At 34.8% G+C, this 15,270-nt stretch overlaps 1 protein-coding gene across 1 annotated transcript; it reads left to right on the forward strand.

Annotated features, from left to right (window-relative positions):
* Positions 1-4,227: 4,227 nt before the first annotated feature.
* Positions 4,228-12,912, forward strand: LOC146157323 (XK-related protein 6-like). The gene is made up of 10 exons (XM_083388171.1): positions 4,228-4,373; positions 6,106-6,256; positions 6,905-6,977; positions 7,427-7,572; positions 8,028-8,152; positions 8,938-9,007; positions 9,634-9,757; positions 10,624-10,775; positions 11,399-11,577; positions 12,477-12,912. Exons 1-10 carry the CDS (start codon positions 4,228-4,230, stop codon positions 12,910-12,912), a joined length of 1,602 nt encoding a protein of 533 aa, XP_083244297.1.
* Positions 12,913-15,270: the final 2,358 nt, after the last annotated feature.

Below are 15,270 nucleotides of genomic sequence, written 5' to 3' on the forward strand. Positions count from 1 at the left end.
TTTATTTATTAAGACAGTGCTTGACATGTTTTTACTTTTAAAACCCCTCTCGATCTTTAAAAATCAGCAACATAATATCTTGTAAAAATAATTTAATAAACAAATGTCTTAAAGTTTACCGCTATTACAGTGTAATTTTATTTAGCGTTTTTTGTCGCGCTGAGCATTCATATTGGTTTGCCAGCATCGTGAAAGTTTTAATAAGCATTTTTAGTTAGCTAAACTTACTACCAGCTGCTATAGTAAATTCGTGCTTAATGGTTGTGTTAATCGATATTTGGGTACAAACAAATGTGGGTTCACCCGATGTATCTGAAATCGTGAAATATAATTTTGTCTATACTTTTGTTATGCACCCCGGCATAAAAAAATATATTTTTTGGGCAAACCATTCACCCATTATAACTAAAACTGGGCTGACCCGTTTTGGGTCATTAAGGATAGCTTTGGTTGGTCAAAAATGCTTAAGGCTGGCTCTCGTTCCCCAAAAATATAAGACTTAAATATAATATAAAGCTAAAATATAATATAAAGCTAAAATATAATATAAAGCTTCTTCAACTGTTTTTCTTTTATTCGCATGTACGTTTTTTATTTGTTCGCTGTTAAGGTTAACGTTCGTTCCGTTTCTTTACGTTTTTTGTTATTTTGCGCACACCAGCTTCGTTGCGTCTAAACGTGCCGTAGTTACTGTTACTGCAATTTAAACCGACGTACTCTTTTTCTTTACCCGAAAAAACTAACCGCCCACTATTTTTTGTGTAAAAAAGAAAAATATTTCTGTGTAAAAAGGAAAATACTTAAAAATCCATGATTAAATGTACCTAGAATTGCAATTTAGTTCTCACATATACCTAACAATTTCGTTTTGTTTAAGATACAAGCAATAATGTAAAGCCCAGAAGCGTTTTTAACGACATTGTCATGAAGCTTAATTTCACAGTTTTGCATGCCCAATTACTGTTTGTTTGTTTTTTCTATGTTAGCTCGTTTTACGTCGAACTGATTTGTATTTGTTGTCAACTGTTTCCATCTGAACCTGAAGTAAAATGGCAATGCAATGTTGCTTTGCGTCTTTCATGCGTTTTGGACATTTTATCGTTGACAGTGCAAAACTGTTTGCTTAATTGTGCAGTTAGAAATGTCGATAATTGGTATGTTATTCCGTGATCCCATATTTTTGCAAAAAGTACCGCCATCCAATCTGATAACGTAGGACTTAATTAAAATGGTCAAATTAGGAACATTGATTAAATTCAAATGTGCTAACCGTAATGTTATTCAGGTAGGCTAAGCAAAAAATGGCTTGAATTATTGCTAATACATTATGTTCAAAAAAATAACTTTTAAAATGGAAAACGCCAAGTTATATGACAAGCTATGAATGGAATGCTTAAATTAGTATGATATCGGATGCATACTACCTTGTTTGGACCTTTAGTCACATCCAACAGCGTTTCTTATGACTCGAAGCATCTGGCTACACTCCTAACACTGTATGTCTCTTAAACTTAGTAGGGGCGACTATGTTTAATTTGAAAACGTTGCTACTTGCTAACATCACGCAACTTCGCCATCCCTCTAAGCCAGTGATTCTCAGCCTTTTTATGCCTAACTGCACCCCTCAAAAATACTAAATAGATATTTTGGCCCCCCACTGGAGTTTTCGTTAAGTATTTTTTGAAATGTCTATAAATGGAACTGGAACAGTATAATAAACTTAAAACATGTAGCAAAATGTCATTTGATAAAATGGTCTCTAATCGTACGCAAATAGTTGTATCAAGAATCTTACCCTTGGAGCAAAAATCAAGTTATTAAAAATTCTCAAATACCTATCGGCACCCTTCAGCATTAGAAATGGCACACCAGGGCGTCGCGGCACCCCGTTTGAGAACCACTGCTATAAGCCAAAGCCCATCAATTAACACACAAAGTTAGGCCCTTTGTTACGATTAATTCTATACTGAAAATTATATGGTACCCCTATAAGTGGATTGGTGAATATCCACCGTATTTAGTTAACCAAATTAGCGGAATATAGGCTGTAGAGTCCAACCGGACTCGGGACTCGACGAAATCGCACATTTGGCAAAAGTCGGATTCGGGTTTATTTTTTGGCCAGAGTCCGCAGCGTTATGAGGTAATGTTTGCAGCTTAAAGGCGCCGTACATACACTGTAACTATAACCAGTTAGAGTTTTGCAAATTCGTACATCTTTATGCAGTTTAACGCCGTCTTGTTAATGAATTAACACCCAATTTCTATTGAGATAGAACCGCTAGCGGTAACTATTAGTAAAATACCTGTCATCTACACAACGCAAACGCAAGTTGAAGCAAACAAATGCGGATTATTTTGTACCTTTCGAAAAGGAATTTATTTCCATCTAAATATTGTTAGTATAACAACAGTAAATTTGGGAAAATTTTGGAATTTTTAATTCACCGAGGCATTTTACTTCATTTTAGACAAAAAAAAAACAGCTTGTAATCAACTAATAAAAACAACACACAAAAATGTTGCCGTAATCAAATCTACATAAAAAGTTTAATTATTAGGAAGCTTTTTTAAATGCTTTTATTTTCGCCCAAAATATTAATAATATAGGTAGGCCTAGTCTAAAAGGTTGCAATGGCGCGATTCTTATTGACTCTGGCTAATGTGTGTTACACCAACAAAACTGTTTTTTTTAATTTTTTTAATGGTAAAAAAGGTGGCCAGAACAAAAGTTGGACGCTGGACTCTAGCAGAAAGATATTTAACGTTGATGTGTTTTGAGACCTTGGCGAACCGTGCGTGCCAATATTTTCATAGGATAATATCTCCGAAAGTTGTTCAGCTAATAAGCTGAAATTTTTATACAGTCCTTGTATTGGCTTTAGCTATCCAGCAATCACAGTTTTATTGAAAATTACCGGTATTAATAATGATTTTATGTATGATTAATAAAATTATTACCTATATTTTACATAGTTGGTATGTTAAAGCCAATACAAAAGACTGTATGAAAATTTCAACTTTTGGGAGATATTGCTCTTTAAAATATTGCGGCGCCAAATTCACCCATAGATGTATTGAGCCTACTGTGTTAGAACTGTACCTACTGCTAAAGGGGAACCACGGGTCTAGTCTAGGATTTTTTACAATGGCAGGAACTATGTAAACAGGTGCGGAGAAGTGCTTACTAGCTGAATTTACTTTCGATCTCGTGAGCACAAGGGAAGTCACATTTAGCGCATAAATCTAACAAATAGGCTCCTTATAGATGACTAGAACGCAACTACAAAACGCTATTTTAGGCCTATTTTTTACCCCACAGAGAACATCACCTATAATATTATTAAGTTTAAACTCTAGTAGTAAACTGGGCAGTAATTATTTGACATCTTGACACATGTACCCGTTCTAGCCTAGCGTGAAGAACACTACAATCACTACATGTGTTTTGGAAACAGTCTGCCATGGCTAAACAAATATAGCAGTGGTTCTCAAAGATTTTAGCTTGCGTCACACAGAGCAAATAAAACATAAAAATCGCGAAACACTTTCAACAATACAATAATATCATTACTTGACATTCGCTTTTGCAACACAAGGCAAGAGTTGAATACTAATCTCTAGTAAATTACAAAAAGTTCCGCGTCCCACAATTTGATAACTACTAAATTAGAGGTCAAATTTTGGGTTGTGTCTGGCAGTGGTGCTAATGACTTAAGTCAATGACTTGACTTAAGTGCTTAAGCCAGTGTTTTCAAATAACTTAACTTGACTGATGCCGTTTTGGTAAATGATTTGACTTTTGACTCATTTCAACACTACTGGGGTCTTAAACTGTACACAACGCATATGTGTTTGAGTGATTAACTAGAAGCATATTTGGCGTAGAACTAGATTTACATTAAAGTTTTGCCGGGGCCACAATATTGCACAAAACGTAGGAATTTATTTGCTTATAAAAGGTTGCAAAAATCATTCCACATTCTATTTCGAGCCCTGTATGGAAAGGCCCTTATATATTCAGTCAACAACGTGGATTGTGTGTCAACATTTGCGTGGGTTGGCGACTGGGCGTTTAAGCAGTAAGCACACATAGTCAGTTAGTCAACTCCTAGTTGTGGGCATTAACCGCTAGACCAGTCACCGGTAAAGTCAGGGGTGCAAAACAGACTTATAATTCTCCGTTAAATACTAAATTATTTTTTTTAAAGGATTGGATTTTCAAATATGTCGGAAGTGTCTGAGCAAGACAACTTAGAATCTGAAGCAAGTTTGAAAGAATCTGGACAGCTTTTAACTGAGGAAGCGAAATGTGGTTCAAGATCGTCTGAAGTTAGCATCGATGTAAATAATAAATCCTGTTTAGAATTGAGGTAAGTAATGTTTTCAAATCTAAAAGAATAAAACGCACCAAGAACTTTCAGGTTGATTAACCAGTATTTGGGCAAGGAGTTGCAAGCAAGCAAAACCTTAAATAAACTTTGCTCGCCACTAACTTCACTAGTTCTAGCACGCTCGTAAGGAGTAAGGTAGAGCAACTTGCTGAGCGGGTTCAACAAATTTTAATCCCTTACGTTGGCGTTTACTTTACGATTTGTTGTTCAGTTATCTTTATGATATATTTACATCAATATTTGGAAATATATACATATTTTATAATGGGTTTAAGGACACATTAGTATGGGTGTTGCTAATATTATTTGCAGAGAAGGATAATAATCGTAATATTTATAATAATCGTAATATTTTAATAATCGTAGCCTAATTTTTTTTTAACAGTTATCTATTCCACGAAATTTAACGATTCAAATTAGTTTTATAAAGAGTATGACTGCATTTAGACTACTAGAGCATCCTTAAGATATGACTACAAAAATTAAGTATGTCATGCAGATACACCAGCTTTCCCACGGGGTGCAGACGCAATTATCAGAAATGACGTCACAAAGTTACGTCAAATGTGACGTTTTATATTGTATTAAAAAGACGAAAAACACTCGCGTCAGCGTGAAAAATGCCTTCCCGCCGTTTAAGCAGCTACACTTTCATTTTCGAGGGTTGCGGCGAATTTCGACTAAGACATACTATAAACGCAATTTAGATTCGCGCAAAGGGGTAAAATGTTTGCATTTGCGTTGTTAAAATAGGCAATGGAACAGTTGTTTTATGGGGGGGATGTCCACGTGTTCCCTGGATCCGCCCCTGCAATTACGTGATTGCTTTAAGGTAAAAAGTAAAACAACAAAACTAAAAAATGTGGAACGAAAATGATAACAATATTATTGCGTCACAATTTGTTCGTAAAAATATTTTTTTGCTTTTATTTTTATTGTAAACCCGTGATTTTTAACCTTTGGTGACCTGTCGAACCCCTATGTTATTCTGCAAGCTGTCGTCGAACCCCAAATTTTCGCTCAGTATTCGTTTCTTCCTCCTAGCAGCATAATCAAATTACAAACTTTTATTTTATATAGGTTAAACTGTCAATTTATAACGTTACCTTGGCACATAAAATAGATTTGAATTTAGCTTAAAATAACAGCATTTATGTTTCAGAGGACGTTCTTGCCGAACCCTTGAAACAGTTGCGTCGAACCCCAAGGGTTCGATCAAACCCTGGTTATGAACCACTGTTGTAAACTATTTATTGACTTAGCTCTCTGTGTAAAAAGCGTTATGTCAGCTAGCAAACCTTGGTTAACATGCTTACATAAATTTCATATCGGATCGGCACCGATACTAACTTTTAATATCCTGTGAGGATCGATAAAATAGGTATTTCGATTCCATTCGATGATGTTCGTTTCAACTAGAACCGAATCGTTTGGCAACTCAATATGCTTACCGAACCTTGCAATTTCTTTCAAATTTTATTAGAGTTCCGTATGTATTCAAAGTCGTAGTACAATATCAAAGCCACACACAAGTAGGTCGCACTTTGAACGTTTGGAATACTTCTTTGTTCATTTTTTAACATCATATGTTGGAAATTAAAGTCTAACTACAACCTCCAACCATTATGCTCCGAAATATTTAAAGCATTTGGAGGTGTAGTACTTGAAAACTTTTCAAGCATTTGATGGTGGTGTAGTTGACAACTTTCAGGTCAATTGGAAAATCAGCCTTAACCTCTAATTCATCCTGCGAGCTGGTTCGTGAATCCACATCAGATTTGGTGACCCCGACGCACCAGCTTGAATCAGCGGAGAATAGTAACATTAGACTTGAAGAAAATAAATCGAAGAAATATGGAAAGGTATATAAAAAGACAAATGCTCTTGTTTTTCGCCGAATTTGTGTAAGGTTTGCAATTAAGTATTTTATTATTAACATTTGTTATATGAAATTGGTTATTTTTCTTAATTTTTGTTCTTTCTATATGTTTGATTTTTCTTGTGTTTTTAGTTCAGTTGTTGCTCATAATTGGACGAGTTTACCTATTGTAAAAGCTTAACATTTTATTTTTATATCAATGACTTAATTGGAGTTGGCTTTGCTCTAATAATAACTTGACTTGGGCAAACGATAACTTAGACTGGAATTTTTTTAACAGACTTGACTTGGACTTTAGTCTTTTCAAAATGACTTGTTTACATCACTGTCATTATGCATAAGGCAAACCTAAATGTAATACGCAGGATGCGTAATTATTAAGTGGAATATAGCCTATGATTTCGCCTTAATGGCAGCATCAGTTAAAAAAATTCACTGCAGTATTTTACCTGGGTTTTTGAACTTTTGTTTTACTTTTTTTAAAATAGAGCAGCTTTAGATATATTTTAAAATCAAATTCCAGAGGCTTTAAATAGGTTCCAGTAATTACGTTACTTCTATTTGCTGCTTAGCCATACTTTGCATTTAAAATTTCTGTCAAATAACCCATTAATGTATTTATGTATTTTAGAACTGGCTTTATCAAAAAATATTTGAACGACAGAAAAGAGAGTTTTCCGGATTTAACTTGTTTTTAGCATTAGGTAAGTTTTTTATATTGCTTAATGCAGGGGTTCTTCAACTTTTTTTTACCTCAGACCCCTAATTTATTTTTGTTGCTTCGCGTGGACCACGGTAGGCAAGCAATTTCCAGAGATGGCGTCATAAACTGATGTTAAACACAAATAGACTTCAGAAATCTGCTGACGTCGGTCAAAAAAATGTGAAAGTGAAATTAAGTTGAAAATTATTCAGTGCTAAAACGTTTTATTTTTAGTTCAATTAGGCTTCATGGACCCCTAAAACTAGTTCACGGACCCCAATGGCTCCATGTTTATGAACCCCTGGCATAGTGGCTAGCTTTAAATCTCGTCACAAAATTATGGCAAGCAAGTTTTCCCCAACCCGCAAAAGGTTCACCTAAAAAGCTTTCAATTTGTGAAAAACAAATGTTTTTTTTCAAGTTTGATGGAAAACGTGTGTTTTATTGCAGTCTCCATTGGAATGTATATATTCGACGTGGGCAGTGACCTTCTTAATGCGTATTCGTATTACCGAAATCCAAACAATCTTAAAAACAACATGATCTATTTTGGACTGACTCTATTTTTTACTGCGGCACCTTCTCTGATGATGCAGGTAACTTATTGAAAGCGTTCACAAAATAATATCTTTAGGCGTAGAACATAAAACAATATAACTTCGACACCACTATTGCTTAAATTAAGTTTTCAACCTCTCAAAAATATACTATCGCTAGTTACTTTGCTGTACAATAAATAAAAATTAATCTTAATCGTTTTCTATGACAACCAGTATTTTTAATGTGTTTTTTAAAGGGTGAGAACGGTCTATTATTTTCAACAGCCTCTCAAAAACAACATTTAGCAATTATGTTATTGCTAAATACAGTTTCGGTCTTTCAAAATGTCTCTACTACCATCAAACCAAACCGAACTGATTACAAAAATAAAATTTTGATTGAGCTGGTGTGCCAGAACATTTTTCCTGGTATGCCACGTTAAACGTGCTGAATACCTAAAAGGTTTACCAAGCCTACTCCATTTTGATTTGTTTGACTCTGGTTTACGTAGATTTACTCAATGGTGAAAGAATCAAAGTCTCTGCGGAAACACAGAAAGCTCAACACTCGCGAGAACAACTTACATTACTACGCTTTTATTGTGGCTCATGTGCTACAAGTTGGAATAATTTACAGGTGAGAGCATTGCATAGGCTATATCAGCGTTGTGATAAGTCAACTTTTTAACCTTAATGACTTAAATTGTTCGAAAATTGACTTCACTTAGAGTTAGACTTGTAATATAGTCAAATAACTTATTTTTTATGTGTTTTCAATATTTTTTTGAATAAAATTTGGTTATTTATATTATTTGACGTACGTAATACGATTTGCTTGCTCTACGTGGGGTTTTTGGTATTTTTAGTTGATTATTGCTCATAATTGGTCAAGTTTCTCAACTTTAATCGTTTGACGTTTTATTTTTATTTCAATTATTGACTTGGACTTAAGTTATTTTTTAAATGACTTTACTTAAGTGATATCAAAATTACTCGTTTACAACACTAGCACATATACACCAGTGGTTTAATCCATGATATTACGGTTTTTAAAAATTTGGTTAAATAAGTGAAATAAATATTTATGTCCAACGTCGAAATATTAATCTCAAACGCAGTCCCACCGTCTATTTCTGTGTTTTGTTTGACTTTTTTGAAATTCTACAAAAAAGTTATTCTATTGAGTTATTTTATAGGCATAGTAGACAGTAAAACGGATATAGTTACGTTTAAACTTTTGACAATTTTTATAATAAAATTTTACAAAATTGGACTCAACTTTAACGGAGCATTAAATATTTTTACCTCGTGTAAACGTGACAAACAACAGCTTAATAAATGCAAAAGATTGAAGTTCTTTGGTTTTGTGCGCCTGAATAAGTTATTTATTTTCCAAATTATTAAGTTTTTACTTTTCCACAGAATTATGCGAATGATTTATTTTGGAAGAAAAGATAAAGAAGGAGAGCAAACAAAGTATTACCACAAAAAGGTACGACTTTTATTTAAAAAGCAAAATGCTAGCCCCACCGACCCTACTTTTTTATGACGTCACGTTTAGATGTCGCTTTGTGACATCGTATGAGGCAACTTTGTGACGTCATCTTCTTGGAGAGTCTGGTCCAAAATAGGATCTGAAATATTCATTATATTAAGTGGTTTCTTGTAAAGAAAGCTGTTAATAGCATTGTTTCGAAAAGGGTTATTCATTACTGTTTACTTCAATTAAGTGCACTTAGGTCACTGTTTTTAAATGACTTGACTTGACTTGGACTTAAGTAATTTTTTCAAATAACTTTGGATTAAATTAAGTGTTTTTCATAAAAACTATCTCAAGTTTTGCAAAATTTAAATTGTGAAATTGTTGCTCATTTACCAATTTTAATAACATTTAACAGTTTACTTCAATGTCATGCCATGACTTAAAATTGACTTACTTCGACTTAAGTTATTTTTCAAATGACTTTACTTAGACTTAAGTCATTTCAAAATGACTTGTTTTCAACACTGGGGTTATTTTGACTTAAAAAAATGTTATGCTAAAAAGGATTAAATTGCCAAGTAGGCCTAAGCCATATTTTGCCCGGGTGTGTAATTGGCCGTTTTATTTTTTCTTAGTGGATAAACGAAGAAAAGCAAATCACAGCAATGCGTTTATTTGAAACCTACTTTGAAGCAATTCCACAACTTACCTTACAAATATATATCATGTTAACCACTGCTCATGCGTCACCCATAACAGGTAAGTGGATATCTATATATTATATTAAACAGTGTTGTAAACAAGTCATTTTGAAATGAATTAAGTCCAAGTCAAGTCCTGGTCCAAGTCATCAGTTTCACAAGTCAAGTCCTAACCAAGTCAAAATTAAAGCAGTCAACTTTAAGTCAAGACGTTGTCATAAAAACAAAACGGTAAACTTTAAAAATTGGTAAACTCGTCCGATTATTATGAGCAATAATTCAACATAAACATAGCAAAAACGCAACATAGCAATTAAATTGTTTAACGTGCAAAAAATAAATATATACATAAATTTATATAAAAAAAAAGCTTAAACAAAACATTTTATTTTAACCCAAGTTATTTATCTAATTTTTTTTTTTGGCCCGATAAGGAATTATTTTGCTTATCGAAACATTGCTTGGATTTAGAAGAGTTAACCTATTTTAATAGTTTCACATTTTTTATTTTGATGAAATGACTCGAACTATAGGACTAGACTTGGCAACTAATAATTCGGATTTGGGACGTTCTATCTTGTGCCGATAACCAGTGTTGTAATGACTTTTTAAAAGTTTAACGTTTTATTTTGGACTTCAATGACTAACTTGAATTTGACCTGCTCGCATACTGACATGACTTGGGTAACTAATGACTTGGACTAAGGCTTGATGCAAAAGACTTGACTTGGAATTAAGCTAATTTACAAATGACTTAACTTTTACTGAAGTCATTTTAAAATGACTTATTTACAACACTGCCAAACTTACTTGACTTAAATTATTTTTCTCATGACTTGACTGGAACATAAGCCACTTTATTTTGACTTGATTTGAACACTGGTTAGACCATTCGAGGCGTTAGTTTATAAATTTGGTTTCCAGTGCTGGCTTGCTTCGGTTCTGTGGGCGGACTGTCAATGTCACTTCGCAGCTTTGACGTGTTTGTTGATGTGAAGGCGGAAGAACCAGAGGATCTATCCAAAGTTGAAACTCTCTTCTACATGCTTTACCAGTCCTTCACTATACTCTCCAGGGTGCGATGTTTATTTGCGTAAGCAAAAACACGGGAAAGTATTTATGCCGCCTGTGGGCGCCTATATGACAAAGAAACTTTTCATGTTCATTTATCGCCAAGAAAAGTTTTTCCTAATTCGGGTTTAGTGTGATGCCACATAATTTTCCATTAAGGTAATATTTCCTTTAATGAGCCGTGGTCAATTTTTGTTTAGTTTAATGAAACCACAGTTTAACGGTTTTGTAATGATGTCAGTATAGTTTTATGAGGCCACTGTCCAACTCTAAAAGGATCATGTTTGTCAAATCATGTTTCAAAATCATGTTTGGCTAGGGACGAAAACGAATTAAAAAGCTCTTTCTTAGAAACTCTTAATACACAAAACTTAGCCTATTTGTAAATGAATAGTCTATTTGTAAATGACTTAAGTCAAAGGCAAGTCATTTTAACCAAAAGACAAGTTAAGTCATTTGAAAAACGTGACTTAAATGCAATCAAGTCAAGTCTTTGACTTAAGTCATTACAAACCTGCTTCACAGCTTTAAAACTGTTTTTATTTCCCAATCCAATAATAGATTAGCACGTTACTAGCGATCAAGAGTTGATATTGTCTGAACTAAATGCCGTTTTGTTTGTTTAAAGGTTTTGATCTACTCCCTTTTACTTAACCTCGGCTTTTCGGCTTGCCTAATTGGTGTCTTGTTGCACGTGGTCCTTGTATGTCTGGTTGGTAAATGCTGCACCGGTGATCCAAGAGTCCAAGGTGTTATGAAGAGAACATCGGTAAAGGAACAAAACGTTCTTGCTCGCATGATGATCGGGTATGTACAGTGTTGTAAATAAGTAATCTTAAAATGACTCAAGTCCCAGTCAAGTCTTTTTAAGAAATAAGTTCCAGTTTCCCAAGTCAAGTCGTTAATAAAGCAATTGGAAACTCCAATTAATGTCCTTGAAAAATGTTAACTATTAAACTTGTCAAGACATAAGCAATAACTCAATAAAAGTTAACAAAAGCGCAACATGTAGCAAGAAAATTGTTTTATGTGCTAAATTAGGATAAATAACCCAATTATATAAAGATAGTGGTTGATGAAATCTTGGTTGATGAAATTGTTAAGTAAAAATACTTTACACTAGTTCTTTATCCCAAAAGACTTAGGTCAGGTCAAATCATTTCTCCAAAAGACTTGAGTAAAGTAACGTATTTATGCACAAAAGACTTAAATCAAGTTGTTTAAAAACAGTAACTTGGCAGAAGTGAAGTCATTGACTTGACTTAAGTCTTTTGACCAGAATATCTTGACTTGACTTAAGTCCTTTGGACAAATGACTTGACTTGGACTTAAGTCAATTTGCCAAATAACATGGGATTAAATTAGGTGTTTTTCATTAAAATTTATCTCAAGTTTGGCATATTAGACACTATTATTGTTGTATATTGGATTTGAGTTATTTTTAGTTGAATTGTTTTTCATAAATCGGACGAATTTTAATAGTTTAACAGTTTACTTCATGTCAATGACATGACTTGAAATTGACTTGCTCTCATAATGACTTGACTGGGACTTGACTTGGGCAACCGATGACTTGGAACTGGGACTTGACTTGTTATTTTTGTGAAAAACTTGGACTTATTTTTAAGTTATTTTTTAAATGACTTGACAGGTACCTAATTTCATAATGACTTGTTTACAACACTGAGTCTAGACATTTGTTTTAGGGTCGTTGTGAAGTTCAACTTCCCATTTTTCGGTCTCCGAGGTCTGGAACATCTTCGCGTTCTCAACTCGAACATCCTAGACTGTTTGGCCGGCTTGCAAATTGTGTACTTCCTTGAAAACTGTGCCGTCGCCACGTTTTGGTTTGGATATAGACCGGGAGCCGAAAACTCGTGCTCTATCAACTCCACAAATCAAGTTCCACCTTTGAGCGACACGACAACGGAAATACAAAACGTTGGCTTTACACAAATGATGCCAACCTTCAGCGACGAAACGACAGCCTTGCCGTTAGAATGCGGAGTCCCGACTAACGTTGCGACCGCCATCGCGATTCTGGCGCCGCTTTTTTTCCTGATCGGAATAATTTGCGGCTTCGTTCTTAACGTTGTGCGAAAGAGGAACGAAAAAGCGCTAGCGGCAGTCGAGAAATGTTGACAGTGTGACTGTGAGCCTTTAAACGTTGACCACTCATGGTTATACTTCCGGACCATGGCTGCGTATATAGTCGGTTAAACTCATTTCGAGTCCGAGTCCGTCGAGTCCCGAGTTCGACTCCAGCAGAATAATCCGACTCAGCCGAATCCCGAGTCGGCTCCAGCAGAATAAACCAACTCATTCGAGTCCCGAGTCCAGCTCCAGCAAAATAAACCAACTCCGTGGAGTTCTGAGTTCGACTCCTGCAAAATAAATCGACTCCATCGAGTCCAAAGTCCGATCAGATCGATGCTGAGATTACTGGATGTGATGTGTACAAGAAATCGCCAGAAAACGTATTTGATCATAAGTTTTGGAACATTTTATAATGTATGTTATTGTACTGTACCTGTGTCTGTATGCATCAGTATTAGTACTAAGTTATCAAAGTGCATCACCCGTTTTGTTGTCTTCGTATTGGTGCTGGAGCCGACTGCCAAATGCACCGAAAAACAAGAACTAAATTGGCCCCAGAGGCTAGAAGCTGAGTGCATTTTTACGTGGAATGCGCTGCGATGCGTCGCGCCATTATGCGCGCGCAAGAACGGAACAATGAGCTACAGCTAAAGGGGAAAATTCGCAATCTCCCCGAAAAAATAAGAGGGCGATAAGTAACATATGTTTTATAGAAAGTCTTACTGTTCAAAATCAAACAGTTTGACGAAAAGATTCATGAGAATTGATGGTTAAGCAAATACAAACACATTCATTACGATCAAAGTTTGGCATTATATAAGCGTTACAAAGTACAGAGTTGCAGTAGCAGGAAAACATAAGCAAGACAAGCAAATAAAAACTGATATATGATTTTTAAGTTAGATATTCATCTCATTGTTTGCAAATAAAACAATTTTCTTGTTATGTTCTACATTTTTCAGTTGAGCTCCCAATCGAACGAGTTACTATAATTTTAATAGTTTATCGTTTAATTTTTATGATAAGAACTTTAATTGGAATTGATTTACTCTAATAATAACTTGACTCGTTATTTGTTCAAAAAAAAATTAACTTGAACTCAAGTAATTTTACAAATGACTTGACAAGATGTTAAAATATATACTTCCCAGTCTACTAGTTAGCAGTGTGGTAAACACTCGACTTAAGTGCGCTTCAATCACAATTCATATGTGATTTGCCTAGACTTAAGTATTTTGGGCAAACTATTTCATACAAATGACTTTACTTGGACATACCATAATATTATCTAACCTTAAATGGTTACAAAGTAGTATTATGTCGTTGCTTCTTGTCTAAAGCGGTTCATGTTAAATTTTGTTCTTGTTAATTTTAATTTTTTTTTGACAAGGGCTTGATTTGGAGTTTCCAATTGCTTTAATAACGACTTGACTTGGACTTAAGTTATTCTTCAAAAGACTTGACTGGGACTTGTGATTTCATGATTAGGCCACTTGTCTACAACACTGCAGACTGCACCTACCCGGTCATCATGCGAGCAAGGGCATTGTGTTCCTTTACCGATGTTCTTCTCATAACACCTTTTTGGATTACCGGTTTACCAATTAAACATTCAAGGAGCAACAGGACACAAGGCGAAAAACCAAGATTAAGCAAAAGTGAGTAGGTCAGCACCTTTAAAGAAACTAACAAAACGTAAATTATTTCGGATAAATTTTCTACAAATCTTGTTCAGAAACAATTTCAGTATATCAAACCATGTGATCTACTGCAGTCGGAGACCCAACCAAATCAAACGGCGACGCGACCCATGGCTTGAGAAACACTGCTTTACATGAATCAAAGTTAAATAATTCGCCTAAAGACTTAAGTTAAGTGAGTTTGAAAACAGCGGCTTGAGTATACAAATGAGCAGTTAAAAGTTGTGTAATGGCTTAATTAAATTAACTTGACTTGACGTGATTCTTGGGGCAATGTTCCTTGACTTGAACCAAGGTTTATTTTGAGAAATAGTTAGTAAAACTTGGGTATATTTTGTTAAAACAAACGTCAGCAAAACACTAACATTTTGTAACCCTACATCTTTTTTTACTTGTTAAATGGCCGACAACAATGGCCGGTTACCAGCGATTGATGTACGCTCTGCGCGAAATTTGAGCCTTGATTGCGATTTTAGAATGCGCAACTTCTTGCTGAAAACAAGTGTGCGAGGTGTTACACGTTCTTTTTGTTAATGGACTTGGACGAACCATGTTCGTTGCCTGATTTGGACGAAGTAACGTTGAACGTTTTGTTGGGATGATCTCTCGTTTTGTACGCCACTGGGGAAAACAACTAAAATGAGGTGCCGTATAAAACTAGTGGCTGTCACGCGCGTCCATCTCGGCTTTGGAGTTTATAGGC

The sequence above is a fragment of the Ascidiella aspersa genome, chromosome 4 (assembly GCF_963924565.1).
Source record: "Ascidiella aspersa chromosome 4, kaAscAspe10.2, whole genome shotgun sequence".
Lineage (NCBI taxonomy): Eukaryota > Metazoa > Chordata > Ascidiacea > Phlebobranchia > Ascidiidae > Ascidiella > Ascidiella aspersa.